The 14,532-nt window shown below is 41.4% G+C and overlaps 1 protein-coding gene across 1 annotated transcript in view; it reads left to right on the top strand.

Moving 5' to 3' along the window:
- CREB5 (cAMP responsive element binding protein 5) overlaps positions 1-14,532 on the top strand; it is a 338,565-nt gene that overhangs the window by 110,982 nt on the left and 213,051 nt on the right. Inside the window, exons 3-5 of the mRNA XM_080386500.1 lie at positions 7,807-7,878; positions 11,100-11,193; positions 14,268-14,306. Coding sequence (XP_080242626.1) covers positions 7,825-7,878; positions 11,100-11,193; positions 14,268-14,306 — 187 coding nt within the window. The 5' untranslated portion in view covers positions 7,807-7,824. The remainder of the gene's footprint in view (positions 1-7,806; positions 7,879-11,099; positions 11,194-14,267; positions 14,307-14,532) is intronic.

The raw sequence follows: 14,532 nt of genomic DNA, 5'->3' as shown, positions 1-14,532 counted from the left end.
TAACCCATTAACAATTAGCAGTGAGAGAGAACGGGTGCTATCAGATCCCTGTTAATAATGACTGTAAGAGCCCGGAGTGGCATTCTCTGCGTGTATCTTCTCCTTTAAATTTTTCAAGAGTTTGGTAGTAAATATTGATTTCAGCTAATGGTGGTTTTAACTTCTGTGTGCATATTCTGTGCCCCAAGGGACTGTGCCCAAACACGGAGAAGCCAAGACTTGCTCAGAAAGAACAGAGCAAATATGTTTTTCCTTTAAAATGCTAGCTGTTAGCGTTGTCTCTGGAAGCCCCGTCACTTGTGCTACTGCAGTTGTTCCGCAGTTCCCCCACCTCCCTTTCTGCAGAACAATTTGTGAGAGGGACAGTGACTTAAGTAAGGGCAGGTATTATCACCACCTACACGCATCTGATCCAAGAAGTCTTGAGTGGTGAAGCTTTTGAGACAGTTAACAGAGAGTCCTTTTGTAGTGGACGGTTTAAGGCATGCGTTTGAATCCTGCTTTAACATAGCCTTTCCTTCCGCCCCCCCCGCCCCCGCCCCGAGACCCTCAAGTCTCACTTAGCCTTCTAACATGAGCACTTAAGTTGAACGCCTGACAATACAGAGCAAGGACAGTATTCATTCATGGTGAGATAAACATGAAGTTCTGGTGCCGTTGATGATATAGATGACCCATGGACACCTGGCGTTCTCCCTGGCATTGGGCACATTTAAGTCCATAGACACAAATACTGGGTTTAGCTCAGCAGGTCTGGGTTAGCTGTTGAATTTCCAGCACTGAAAAGCTAGAAGGAAAATTGCATGTAGGGAAAAGGGAGAAGTGATACAGGTGTTGTTAAATATTAATTGTCGAATTGTGCCTTTTCCTTGCGTTGCTTGACTTTGTGGTTATATTGCTACAGCTCGTGCTGCTGCTGCTGCATGTTCTGTTAAGCAAACTCCTGTGCTGTCAGCAAGGTTGCAGTCTGGTCTCTTGTGTTGTTTCAGCCTTGTAACTAGGGAGAGCAGGTATTAGGGTTGTTCTGCAAATGCCATCAGTGGGGGACAGTTGCAGAGCTACAAGCCTGGGCTGCTTCCAGGTCAGGCTGGCCCTGCTTGGCCAATCGCAGAGTGCAAAATAACCACATTATTCCTTAAAGTGTTTTTCCAGAGTTGAAGTAATAGCCATCTTGCCCCATAAAGATCTGATTTCTCCTATAGAATATTTATGTGCTGAGATAACTTTCATGAACTGGTTTCAGAAGTGCTGGGGTTTTGCAGCGTTTTTTTTTTTGTGGTTTTGTTTTAAATTCACTCTCTACCTTCATTCTGATATTTCTTTTTTTTTTTTTTTTTTTTTTTGTCTTCTATTGCCTGTGCTTAATAAGCCCGTGGTCATTTCTGTCAAACAGCAAATCTTTTTGCTCTAAATCAAGTAAATCCATGACGGGTCTCCTATACTGAAATGGAGAGCACAAGACGTGTAGAGTAATCGTTTAGAGTCATGCGTTTTCCCTAGACTTGAGACACAGCTCATCCAGCGCAGAGGGCAGACTGTGCCCGCTACCAAATACTCTTGCATGGGTGATGTCTGACGTTGGGCTCTCACGCTGCTGTTAGTGGGAAGGCAGTAGGTCATCTGCTTTCTATTTTGAGTGAGGTATCCTTTTACTTTCTTCCTTTTCCTCAGCCCAGTCCTCAGGGGTTTGCAGTCCTTACTTCCACTTTCTTCCTCTTTTCCATTTCCACTTGTGGGTCCTTGCCCGCAGCCCCTTTGGGGTTCCCTTTCCCCCTCCCTGCAATTTCAAAGTTACCAATTTCATTCTTGCTGTCTTTTGAAATTTCTTATCTTTGCCCCTTCTTTTTTTAGTTATGCTCAGCTCTGCTTGCTCTTTCTTGAGAAGAAAGCAACTCCGCACAGGCAGAAGGTGGGAGGCAGCTACTTGATTTTCCTTGATAACAGAAACAGTGGGGTTTAGCAGCCAAGTACTGAGCAGGGGAGCAAACCCTCTTGTTCCTCAGGTGATTCGGAGGCAAATGGGTGTACCTGGGAAAGAGAGATGGGACAAAACCTTAGGACTTCTGGGGAGCCTTCCCAGCACTGGGTTTTGTTCAGAGAGGCAGTCAGCAAACAGAGTGGCCCTTTATAAAACGCCGGGGTGTCTGGCAGCGTGAAACAAGAATCTCTTTGTTACTCCATTTGCAAATGACCTTGAAGTATGCCAGTGGCCAGTGACTTCACAGGTGGCAAGGGGCTACTAGCGAGGCACCCCCCAGTGCCAGGCAGAGGGTGCTTGCTGCTGGGCGACAGTGCTGCCAGCCACGGGGAGAGGACCGAAGGCTGCTTGCTGTTGAGGCAATTCACACATCAACCGCTTTTTGAGAGCACTCGTCTCTGCCTGAAGATTTATGGGGCTCTCTTCTTTTTAAAACAAATGAATTTGTTTTAAAGGCCCAAGCTGAGTGTTTTTCCACATATAAATGTCATAAATGCAATCACAAAATCTCACTGGAGTACCAGTGAGGGCTCGAGCCCCAGCTCAAATGTGCATCATATTAAAGTCCTTCTTGGGGACTCCAGACACAAATTGCTTTCCAGCATCCAGAACCATTTGGAAATGCTTTAATCCTGAAACGAGGGGCTTTCTAATGGAAATGCTGACAGACCCTTCCTTGTAGCAGCCGAAGCAGGCAGGGCTGTGATAATGAGCCCTGCCTGCGTGCATGTGGAAAGCATGATGCTGGTTTCAGAAAACAAGTGCTTCCAGCGAACAGCCCGTGCTGATGAAAGCTACCATGCACCGTTTCGGCGCAACGATATTTAAAATTGGCTTTGGTCATGCAAGAACATATTGGGAACAACTGTAGCCATTACCCCTGCATGTACTACACTTCCAAAATGAACAAGTCTTAATAGCATTCATAATAACACTGTAATTACCTATAAATAGTGCTGTGCTGAATAGCCACGACTAGCAGTTTAAAGTGCTGCATGCAGCAGTGGGGTTCTTTAATACTCACAGGTGCAGCATAGCCATGTCTCCTCTCACTTTTTTTTACATTGTGGCCATGACCCTAAAAAATAGGTGATGCTTCATTTATTGCTCATGTCTCTGCATACTGCTGCTAACGCTAGCGACTGTGTACTTTATACTTGTATTTGGAAATCTCGGTGACCTTGGTCACACCAGGCTGAAGAAACCTGTCTTGTAAGCATGTGCCCAGGTGATTAATTTCAACGAACAGGTTACTTGTAAGAGTGTAATTACTCACTTGTGCAAATGGCAGCATGGGTGCACTGACCTGTATTAGACACATTGTAGTATACACCTCCCCATCAGTTCTTTTTCACTGTTAATCAGAGGACTGAAAACCTTGCAACATTTAGACAGCTTGAGGTTGAAGGCTGAAATGTCACTTTTAAAAGAGGGTTAAAAAGGTCGCGCAGCTGCAAATAATAATAGCCCAATGAAAATCAGATTCTTACTGCAGCCCACTTCAAGAATAACATTGAAACAGGAAACAAGCCTGCTTGATGTTTTTACCAGTATGGCAGTAAGGTTACTGCTGAGTTTAAAAAGGGGGAGAGAGAGACAGAAAGGAGCATACTTTCCTGGTGTTAGATGTTGGACCTATTTTTCTGATTCAGAAAGGATGATCGTGGGGCTCTGCAAAGTCTCCTTGAGGAGCCTGAGGAGACTCCTCAGGGAGTTCCCTCTGAATGCTGCTGAGAGAGGATGTAGTTGGTTGCTGTGTTCTGAGGGTGGTTTTGTTTCTTTTGTTTGCTTTTTATTTCTTTGTTATGTTCTTGCATTCCTCGCTGTGGTCTTCAGTTTTATTAATTATAATAAAAAATGTTTAGAAGTATCTTATGCAGAAATCAAGGAATAGAAGAAAATCTTGGCTTGCTGCAGAACTTGTTTCTCTTCCGTGTAACGTGGCTTGGAGAAATCTGTGTTTCTTCTGTATTTTTGTTTATTTTTCGAATTACCATACCTTAACTTCTCCTAAGCAGAGTGATATGTCAGGAGAATGGCAGACTAACAACAGTGTAGCAGATTTCCTCACTTACACATTCTGCCAATAAGGCTCTTTACGTGGTCACAATAGGGCAATAAATGCTGACAGATGTTGTTAACATGTCTATTAAAATTCAGCCTCCTTTTCTGCTGCATAATGCACTCATGCCTATTGTTAATAATATCGGAACTAATGCTGACATATCAATATTAGTGCTCGCTTTTATTTATAATCCTTGTTTGTTTCTTCAATGAGGTCACAAAGTTGCAATAAATTAAGCTATTGATAACAGAAGTAAAAAATCCAAGCCAGAGCAATTTTTAAACTTTTCAGTCATCGTAAGTTTGCCTGATATTCTTCATGTACATTAATTGCAGCAGTCATATGTAGTGCTATGAGAGGTGCACGAGCGTAACTTGAATTTTTAAGATCCCAAAGGTTAATAAGCACCTTAATTGAGATGGAAGGGTTGCGGTGATTTATTTGTATTAGGTGAAGTTGAAACGTTGCCAATGGTTATTTCCTTCGTGTATGCTGAACCACCTGCACACACTGTGGAAGAAGGAGATGAGCACGAGCCATGTGAAGCAAACGGTGTGCCAGAGGCTGGGTACGACTGTCTATATGTTCAGCTGAAGGATGGGAGGTGCATGTCGGCATCTTGGAAAGGATGCTGTGCAAACTGTGCTGTGCGTGAGGAAAGCGCCTCCGTTGCTGAGAGCTCCCACCCTGCTGCAAACCTGGGGTGACATCCTACATGGCTTGTACATCCGCAGCTCTTGTGGAGTTCAGCGGGAACGGGGGATGCAGGAGGTTCATACTCACGGTGCCCAGATCTTCAGCTGCTTATTTCTGGTCAACATTCAAGCAGAAAGCTTGAATTGCTGCCATAAGATAGCCAAGCACCAGACACCCTCTCAAAAATTTTAGGCAGTAGGCAGTTGCTTTCACTCATTTACTATTGTAAAAGAGTCAATAATACTACAGTCTCAACTGCGGTGATAGCATCACACATAAATACAAATTCTGCGTGGTGCAATTTGTCTTGAGGCCATGGTACTATCTGGTAACATGTTATATGGGTTGTCATGCTAGGCAGCATCCTGGAGGGCACACATGATATAGCCATTCTGGATTATAATTTATTATTATTTTTTTTTTAAGTTTAGTGTCTCCAAATAGTCTGCAAAGAGTAGTTCTCGTGGGAACCAGCAGTTGCTTGTACGTTTGTGGTAAACGACTAGACATTGAATCTGACACCTTTTCAAAGTACTGAGAATAAAACCCAAGTCCATGTTTTCCTGAAGTTTGTCCTCACACTCAGGATTCTAGCCCTCATCGAGTATGTGATTTTGGTGCTTAGTCCATGTTTATCTATCTAGATAAGCTTGAGAATCATTTGATTTTTATCAGAGCACGCGCTGATGGATTTAGGGACTAAAGCTCAAGCTCAGGGTAGGGAGGGAAGTCTTGCAATACTCAATGAGAAAATAACCCCCAAATAATTCCTGGTAATGTTTTGAAATTCACTTGGACACTTGGGACCAGAATTTGCTTTCTTTAACCGAGTCTCATCTGTTGTTCTGCTGTTGAAAATGCAGTTGTCACTGTCCCCCGAGAAGGGGAGAAAGGGGTAACAGGAACCCTTGGCAGGGCTTCAGTTGCAGGAGTAATTGAGATATCAGATAAAACCTTTCATTATCTACATGTAGCTTTTTTTCCCCTCTTTTTTTTTTTTTCCTTTCTGTGAAAAGGTCCTTAGGAAAGGCAACATCCCGGGTCACATCCTGTAAATAGAGTTGAATTTGAAAATCAGAGTTAGCTGGAGGTTTTAGTTTTGTTTTTGCAGGGGTTTGTTTGTTTAGTCAGTTATCTCTATGCTGCTCTTTTTTTTTCAGACAGGATAACGTAATTCAGAGCATTTTTATTGCTTCACCTCTGAAGAGCTTGTCTATGCACAGTCTGGAACCGAAATAACTGAAATTAGAAGTAATTTAACACCTTTAGTTATTTTAGTATGAGCCTTTATGTGAACATACTCTTTCATTTCTGATTATGAGTATCCTATTTCAGGTTAACATAGCTGTAAGTTAAATCAAAACAGGATATGAATAATTTTAAAGGAGTAGATTAGGCACAATTTTAGTTATTTCTGTTCTAGCCTTGTGTAGATAGATAGATTAGTCCTGAGTTAGGGTCTTTCTTGACACCTGACTATATCTGGTGCAATAAATCACTTGTCTCAGGCCAGATGTTGGTAGAGATGTCCACATCAAGAAAATCAGTTGATTATCACCTTTAAGAGATAGTGACCCTGTGGGGGTTAAAGGGCAAATAAAAATATAAATTTTTCTCTTCTGGAGGCTGCTTCTGGGAGTCAGTGGAGTCAGGTACAGGATACTCTGCTGCCTTTTTTATTTCTTGGTTTTTTTAGGTCACAAGTAGGAAAATATCCCATCAGGCTAATGCTGTCCACTAGAATGAATTTTCATTAAAAAGAAAATGTTATCATCCAAAAGTTTGGGGTGGTTTTTTTTTTGAGAACTTAGGGCACTGAAAATAATTGCTGTTTAGTACAGGTCTGGCTGACGTTCAGGTTAGCAGTGTATTTATTGTTTGCAGGGGTTGGTAGCACCTCTTTGAAAGTAAAGCTTTTCTAACAACAGGTCCGAGCGTGATAAAGATATTCCTGATAATAGGAAGCAATGAATTGTAGTTGTAAAAAATGAAAACATGGTTGGGTCACCTTAGCACTTGTCCTTCTGCAGATTTGTGTGGTTTTAAAATCAAATCCTGCTTCTCCATCAAGGCATTACTCTTCGTTTTATGAAAAAATGACACAAACACAACTCAAGTATTTGGCTAGGTGGGGCTGCGGTGAGGCTGAATTTTAAGGGATTTAAGGCACAGTTGTAAGCAGAAGTCGTATGTTGTGCTTTAAGGTGGGCCAGCTGCTACATTCTAGCTTGTAACGCCAGTTGTACCAACAGGTTCAAAACACTTCTGGAAGAATTGACTTATTTATGTCCTAGACTGTTATGAAAAAATGACATTTTTTTTTTACGCTGGTCAGGGATACTGCCATTCTAATGACCCGAATTCAACTGCTTTACAGTGTTCTGAGGGCGAATGTTTCCTCCTTCGGTTTTCTTTGAGAGCTGGGGGCTCTCCCCCAGGCTTTAGTTCAAGGTTACAGGGCTGGAACTGCGGGGGGGAAGCTGCAGTTTTAGGCAGAACTTCACTTTGCAAGCTCCCGAGGACCTAGCTGACCTTTTAAAGGATGGGGACGCAGAATTATCTTACATGTATAGAGAGCATGTATGTAGTGTATTTAAGTTATTAATATCAAACGGCATGGATTAAGAACTTCAAAACGTGGGTTCTTTCTCAGAAGTAACCTAGACGTCTGGTTTTAATGTTGTTCAGCAGGAACTGAAGGAGGAAAGGTAAAAACCCTTAATTCAAGATTTTTCTGAGCAGACATGGTCTTATCTAATAACAATAGTGAACATATGCTTTTTTCTGAGGCAGACTTCTGCTGTGAAAGCTTAATGTGGTTTTTTTTTTTCTTCCTTCAAAGTAAATATGTGCTTTAGGAAGGAGTAATAAGAACTTAGACTGTAGGGAGCCTGCTGAATACTAGCAAATTTAGTGCTTTGAGGATGAAAACTCTGTTCTGGTCTGTTTTGGGAGTTTGACATGAAAGCACAAACTGTGACGATTGTATGTTGCATGTACGTGTGAAGTTTAGAACGTATATATTCATAGGTTCCCTTTCTTTCCCCCTCCCCCTTTTAACATGTAGATTTATGAGGAATCAAAGATGAACTTGGAGCAGGAGAGGCCTTTTGTCTGCAATGCCCCAGGCTGCTCACAGGTGAGTGGAGTCAGCGGTGATATTAATTGAGTCCTCAGCACTAGCTCTGGCTTGTATAATGCCTCCTCATATATTAACACATGTCTAATAATAATATGTGTGTTTTTTGGTTCTGTTGTTCTTTAAGTCTTCCCCCGCTCAATTCCCTGCTTACCCCACAAGATGTTATTACAAAATATTTAAAGCAAACACAACAGACTCTCAAAAGCGAGTTGATAAAAGTGCTTCTCAAGCTGCTTCTGTGCCTTCCCTCATGCCCAAGCCTAATGCAATGTTTCAAACCAGGTATTGCAAATTCCTTCAGTGGCTAGCGAGAGGACACACGGGGCAGGACACATTTGCCTGTCTTCTGCTTAGATGTATGGTGGAATATATTATGATTCCTACCGGATATGGTAACCCTCCTGATTTTTTTTTTATTATTATTTTATTACTTAAATACAATGATACGCTGTTAGCTTTTTGGTTTGGTTTGGGTTTGTTTTTTTTTTTTTTTTTTTTTTTTTTTAACATTTTTAAGACATCTTCCTACTAAAAACTCTCTATAGAAAATGCAGCCTGTAGATAGATTCTGCCCCAGGATGTAGATCTGGGATTCCTGTTGACTGGTGATCTGCCATGTGTCTCTGAGGGTATAATCTGACCTGTAACATTAGATGTTTAATGATCTTAAACCCCCCTGAAATATCAAGGATTTTACCTGCTGAGGTTTTTGAATTTGGATTGATGTGTTTTTTTCAATGATTTTGCAGTGGTGAGGGAAGATCCCCCCTATGCAGCGATGAGGGAAGTTCCATGTGTGGCTCTTCCAACCCTGATTTGGTTTAGTGACAAGAGTTTGTGAGTAAAATCTTGAAGCAAGGGCATCATTTGGGCTTTTGCCAGGGGCTTCCTGTATGCATCTCTTTTAAGTGATTTAGCTTACCCATTTCCGAGAGTCCTCCTCTCTTAATGAGGGTAACGTTTCCCTGCTTTAACTGTACGTTGGGAGCTTTCAGATGGCTAACACTTCAGCTGGCTAAAGGACCCTTTAGGTTCTTCTGGTGGAACGATGGGTGACTTTTACTGGAGTGCAGGTGTTGGTTTTGCCAAGAGCTGAAATAGAGAAAGGGAGAAGCCTGGGGTCTGGGTAACAACTGGCCGAGCAGCTTTGCTGTTTCACCAAGTGGAGCCTTTCTGCGGGTGTCAGAGCGCATCTTTTGGGTTGTCCCTCTGAGTGAGGTTTCGCACTTTAGGTCTCCACATGCGGAATTCAACTTTCACCGTTCTGTCACAGAGGTAGAATAAAAGTATCCGAGTTTTTGAGGTCAAATTTTATTTACTTTTTGGTTGAATCTTAAAACTAACTTCCTCTCAGATCAGTGGACTTTTTCATGTTAGCTGTTAAGTCATTTCCTCAGTGGAGGAGAAGCTGATCCAAAGAGGCCCATTTAGGTGTTCAGAGAGCAGGCTGGGTTGTATGCTGTTACAGTTGGGAAAGACAAGCAGTGTAGGTGTGGCTTCATCTTAAAATAAATTTAATTTCCCATTTCAAAGTCTGATCTCCATTTGTCGTAAGTGAGGACTTGACGGAAGTGGACAGCGTAGCGCTGCTGTCCAGCTAAGCTGTGGGGGGACTGGCTTCCCTGTCAGCCAGTGCAGATCCGCGTGGGGTGCTGAGGGAACTGGCCTTCTGCACCAGGAAGAAAGCGGACTTAAAAAAAGACAGAGGGAGAAGTCTGAGGTGGAGGAATAGCTTCTCTTCAGATGCCCCATGTCCTCTTCAAGCTGGCTGATTTCACCCTGAAGACAGAGCGTGGCATCCACGGTGAAAAATCCATTTCCACAAGAACAAAATGTGGGGTTCCCCTCCCCTCCCCCGCCCGTGCAATTTCATTGAGCAAGGGCTTTCACATACTCCCTTTGTTCTTCACATAAGTTTCTAGTGCTGCATTTCTTCCAGATGAGTAAGCAATGAACCAGGATTTCACAGTGAGGAAAAGGTCTCTGGGATTTTTTTTTTTTCCAGAGAATTCATTCCCATTATTTATGCTGCTTTGTCTATGGGCTTAGAGAGATTCTCAGAAGGTGTAACGTGCTGCAACTATTTATACCATAGCCACAAGCAAAGTCACTTGGCCAAGAATATACAGTGTTGAAAGCATTAAGTCACTTTAACTCTGTTGTTGCCAGTTTTTTATAGTCTCTTATGTACCTGTTGCTTTAAAAATCTGATTTTTAAATATTATTTTTTTTCCTCAAGCCTTGGTGATACAACTTTTGGCCTTTGCTAGTCCTGAAATAACCCAGTTAAAACGATTACCGTATGTAGCAAAGGTCTGTGTATGCACCTTCTGGGGAAGGAAACTTAACAGAAGCAGTCTGCTTTTTGAGCCCAAGTGTACAAGTGGTTGAACATTTATTCAAGCTTGTCTCTTCTTTGTCTTGCTCAAAAGAAGCTATTTGTTGTAGAAGTCTGTTATCAGACTGTAAAACAAACTTATCACACTGATTGTTTCTTACAAAGCACGTCTCTCCACCTTCTCTGCTTGACAAAGGAAAATAATTTAATTTAGTATCGTGAAGGGTAATAAATAGTTGGTACATGCTGAGCACCATTGCATTGCCACTTTGAATTAAGTAAAAGTAGAGGTTTCCAAAATAAAAGGTGCATTTTGCCTGAACACTTTTGGGTAGGGCAAGGCTGGCTTATTTGATTATTTTTATTGCTCTTCGGCAGATACAGGTTGCAGAAAGACACAAAAGCAGAAAAATCCAGTAAAGTGATTTAAGATACGCTGCATTACTTTGCGTTTGCCGTGGGCTAAGAGTATACACAGCAGCAGTTATCGCAGATCCTCAGGCACGTGGTGACTTGTGAGGCTGTGGTAGCTGGAGTGGCTGTCTGAGACCCTTAGGATCCCAAACTCAGTCTGCAGCATGTTCCAGCAGATGCATGACACCTTACAGTTTGCAACCCCAGAGAGCACTGCAGCAAATACGTTTCGAAGTAGAGTACAGCTATTTGTTATTCATGCTCACTTGCATTTTCAAATATTCTGTTTCCTGTGCCATTTGGACACGTTTCTAACTGGATACATTTCTTTCTTTCTCTCATTTTTGAAATTCTGTCCAATGCCAAAAGTTTATTAGAGAATTAAATTCTTCTCTTTTTTTTTTTTTTTTCCTTTTTTTCCCCCCCCTCTCTTCTTCCTCTCTCTCTCCCTGTGTTTGCCTGACAGCGTTTTCCAACAGAGGATCATCTGATGATTCACAGGCACAAACATGAAATGACTTTGAAGTTCCCTTCAATAAAAACAGATAATATGTTATCAGGTAAGAAGACACAAATTCAAGAGTCAAGATAACTATTCAGATGATGTTGAAAGCATGACTCCTACCAGAACGCTAATGCCAAAATACCTCCAAGACTGGTTTTTAAAAGCCCCAGCTCCAATTAAATAATAAGTAGAGATGGAATGAGCTAGAATGCATGTCTTTGAACAAAAAGACAGTTGCCATTCTTATGCCTTCCCACAGGTTTGGCATGGGAGGGAGAGGAATTGTTGAACCTCAGCCACGCTGGCAGCTCTGTTGCTGACTCCCATGTCAACATGCCAGGGAGATATCGGCACTCCAGCGCGTGTCACCTGGGAGCCCAGCAGCGAGCGTGTTAATGAAGTGCATTTGTACTGTTCCTATACGACTCACTATTTAAGTCTGACAGGCTCACTTTGGCAACTCTAACAGGCCACATCATATGAGCCACCTTTATGGTGGCTCAAGAGCTGCCCATTGTGAAAAAACATAACCAGAAAGGTAAACCAACGGGTAATGTCCAGTACTCTTTCTCCCTAAAGGTAACCATCTCTCCCTGCACTTCCCTCATCATGCACGGGGGTTATTTGGTGTTATGTGCAATTACATCCTTTAGTTTCTTACGGATTTTTTTCTTCCATAGTTTTTTCGTACTCTTGTCTGAGTAACCACACATGGGTGGCTTGCTGGCATTCAGTGGGTGTTGGGTAAGGTCAAGCTAGCCCTGATCATGCCTCTTCTCTCCTCTCCTGTTCCCTTTCCTATTGTAAATTCCTTGGGCTATAGTAATGGATTACTAAGAACAATATCACTAGGATTTTTCATGTTTTAGTGTAATTGTAGAAAAAAAACTATGATGCAAATGTGTGTGTGGATGTTAACCAGTTTGATATTTGTCTTTTGAAATAGGCTTCTTCAAGGTAAATTGTGCCATTTTAGGTGCAACTATATTATGATTAAAGGGTCTCCAGTAGACTAACTCTTTTATGGAGAAACCATTTCCACTTTTATGAAAGTCATAACTGGGTAGCAATGGCTTGCAAATATTTGATTTGTCCTTTTTTTTTTGTTTGTTTGTTTGTTTGCTTTTTTGGTGTGTGTGTAATGATGACTTTAGGCACTCGTGAAAAATCAGACAGACCTTGTCCCAAATACAATTTATTTTCCTCTTACACTTGAAAATACCATAGTGGACTAAATTTAGAAAGGAATAGTACACAGCACGTTGAAGAGTAGGGCTTGTAAAGTGCCTGCATGCCAGCTATGCCCGCAGAATCCTGTGTTTGCAAGCATGAGTGAGAAAATGCTGCTTTTGCACTTGGCCATGTCCTCTGGCAGTGAAACTGCTCAAAGACATCTGTGCTGTGGCCACATTCACCCTGTGCAAGTGCTGGCTTTTCTTACAGCTTTCTGTTTGGCAAGACTTTTGCCCGAGGGCAGTTTCTAAGGAGTATATTCTGTCATCAGAAGTCCCCTGAGTAGCTCTGTTTATGTTTGGTAACTTCTATGATTTAGCTGTCCTGCTCCTTCCAATGGGTTGCTTTCCCAGGCTTTGACTGGCTTCCACCACTCCAACCGGTACTGGGGTCCCTAGACATGCAGTTAGCCAACTAAGCATATAGAAATTCGGAATTTCATGGCCATAAAGGCTCCAAGATTGCTTCTGAGGGATGTATTCTTTGTGTTTTGTGTATGACGATCCTGTGTAGTAAAGACAGAGTAAGAAGCTGCATGTGTTCTGAAAGGCAGTGGCAAATGTGTCTGACTGTAATGGCCTGACAAGCTGGTGCTGCTGTGTATTGATTTTTCTTTTTGTGTGTGTTTGGTGGATTTGTTTGGCGTTTTGCAATCCTTAGTTTGGAAGCATCATAGATCATCTACTCTCTGCAGGGAGACATTGAAAAATAGTTGTTTCATTACCCACCAAAACCCTGGGGAAATCTAAATACCTTAAAGTTTAAGATGTTTTATTCTTAGATTTCATAATGAAAAATTAATGATATATGGGGAAAAGAGACAGAGTTTTCTCTTAGACATTTGTCTTCATGTCTCCCTTCTTGGTTTTTTGCATTTTTGCTTATTTGACTTTTTTTTTTTTTTTTTTTTTTAAATTGTTCCTGTCATCAGTAGGTTCAAAGAATTGCAGTAGCAATTGCCCTGTAATAAGCCAGGTGCAGTGTTAGTGTGTGGTGGTTTTTTCCCCCTCTTTTTATTAAGCTGCATAGAAGTCAGACTTTCTCCTTTTTTCCAGCATGTTTTATGCTATCTTTTAATGTGTTATATTTGATTCATTCATTATTAGTAATTAGTCATGCAAAATAATGGGCTGTATGCTTTCAGGTAGCCAGTAGAATTATCTGCTCTGTTTCCAGAGATAGCTGATCCCCTGTCTGGGGTCAGTGTAATACCAGTAATATTTAACACACACCAAGCACGTCTTCTATAAACTGTTATTGGAGGTAGGCAGTAAAACTGAGGTGCTGTTGGTTTTGTACCAACACAACATCTCAGAAACTAAGCAAAATACAACTTGGGAAGTAGGAACCTGTTCCCTGTGTGAAATCTCTGCTGAGGTCTGAAATATCAGTTTGTAAGTGAGAGGTAAAGTTATGTTATATGTAAAGTTATATGTTGTTATGTAGGTGGGGTCAAGTGTTTAACAACCAAGTTGTGTGACCTGATTGAAACTATTGGTCCTATGCTGGTTTATCAGGTATGTCCGGCTAAGAGCTTCCTTGTTAGCAGCTAGCTCCAATATATTTTCATCCATTTTTTTGTGCTGGCTGAAGAAGAAAAGGTTTTATTAAATATGGTGACTCTTGAACTAATGCAGAGACTCCAGGTACATACATACACTAAATAGTGTTCTGTTCTCTGACTATATAAATGGAAGGGAAGTCTGCTACAGGCATTTCATTAAAATGCAAGTGATTCTTTCGTTGGATAATTTGACATTACAATCTTTTTTCTGTCTTTATAAATTAATGTTATTTGTTCCTTTTTGGGTATGTATTTTACTTTTGTTCGTTAGAAAATCTTGTTATGACTATGGATAGAGAGTCATTGATGGTTTCCATTTCCATCTTTCCTAGCCAAAAAAGAGCTGTTTGAGATAACACAGAGTATCTTCTGTAAGTTTTGCATGCTAGTCACCATTGCAGGCAACTTCGTAGTTAGGTTGACTGAAATAGATGTCACGTCTTTGCTGTTGTGCTAAACAAGCATTGCACTGCTTTGAAACTGTAGTTTGTTGTATGTCAAAGCTTTTTTGTTTTAACACCAAAATATTAATATCCATGGGACAGATTGTTGCCTCCAGGTAAGTAATAAAAGCTGTGTGGAGCTGAACTTTGGGCT

Source organism: Falco punctatus (genome assembly GCF_963210335.1).
Source record: "Falco punctatus genome assembly, chromosome: 4".
In the NCBI taxonomy this organism is placed as follows: Eukaryota; Metazoa; Chordata; class Aves; order Falconiformes; family Falconidae; genus Falco; species Falco punctatus.
Note: the sequence above shows the minus strand (reverse complement) of the source record. Positions and strands in the feature narration are given on the sequence as shown.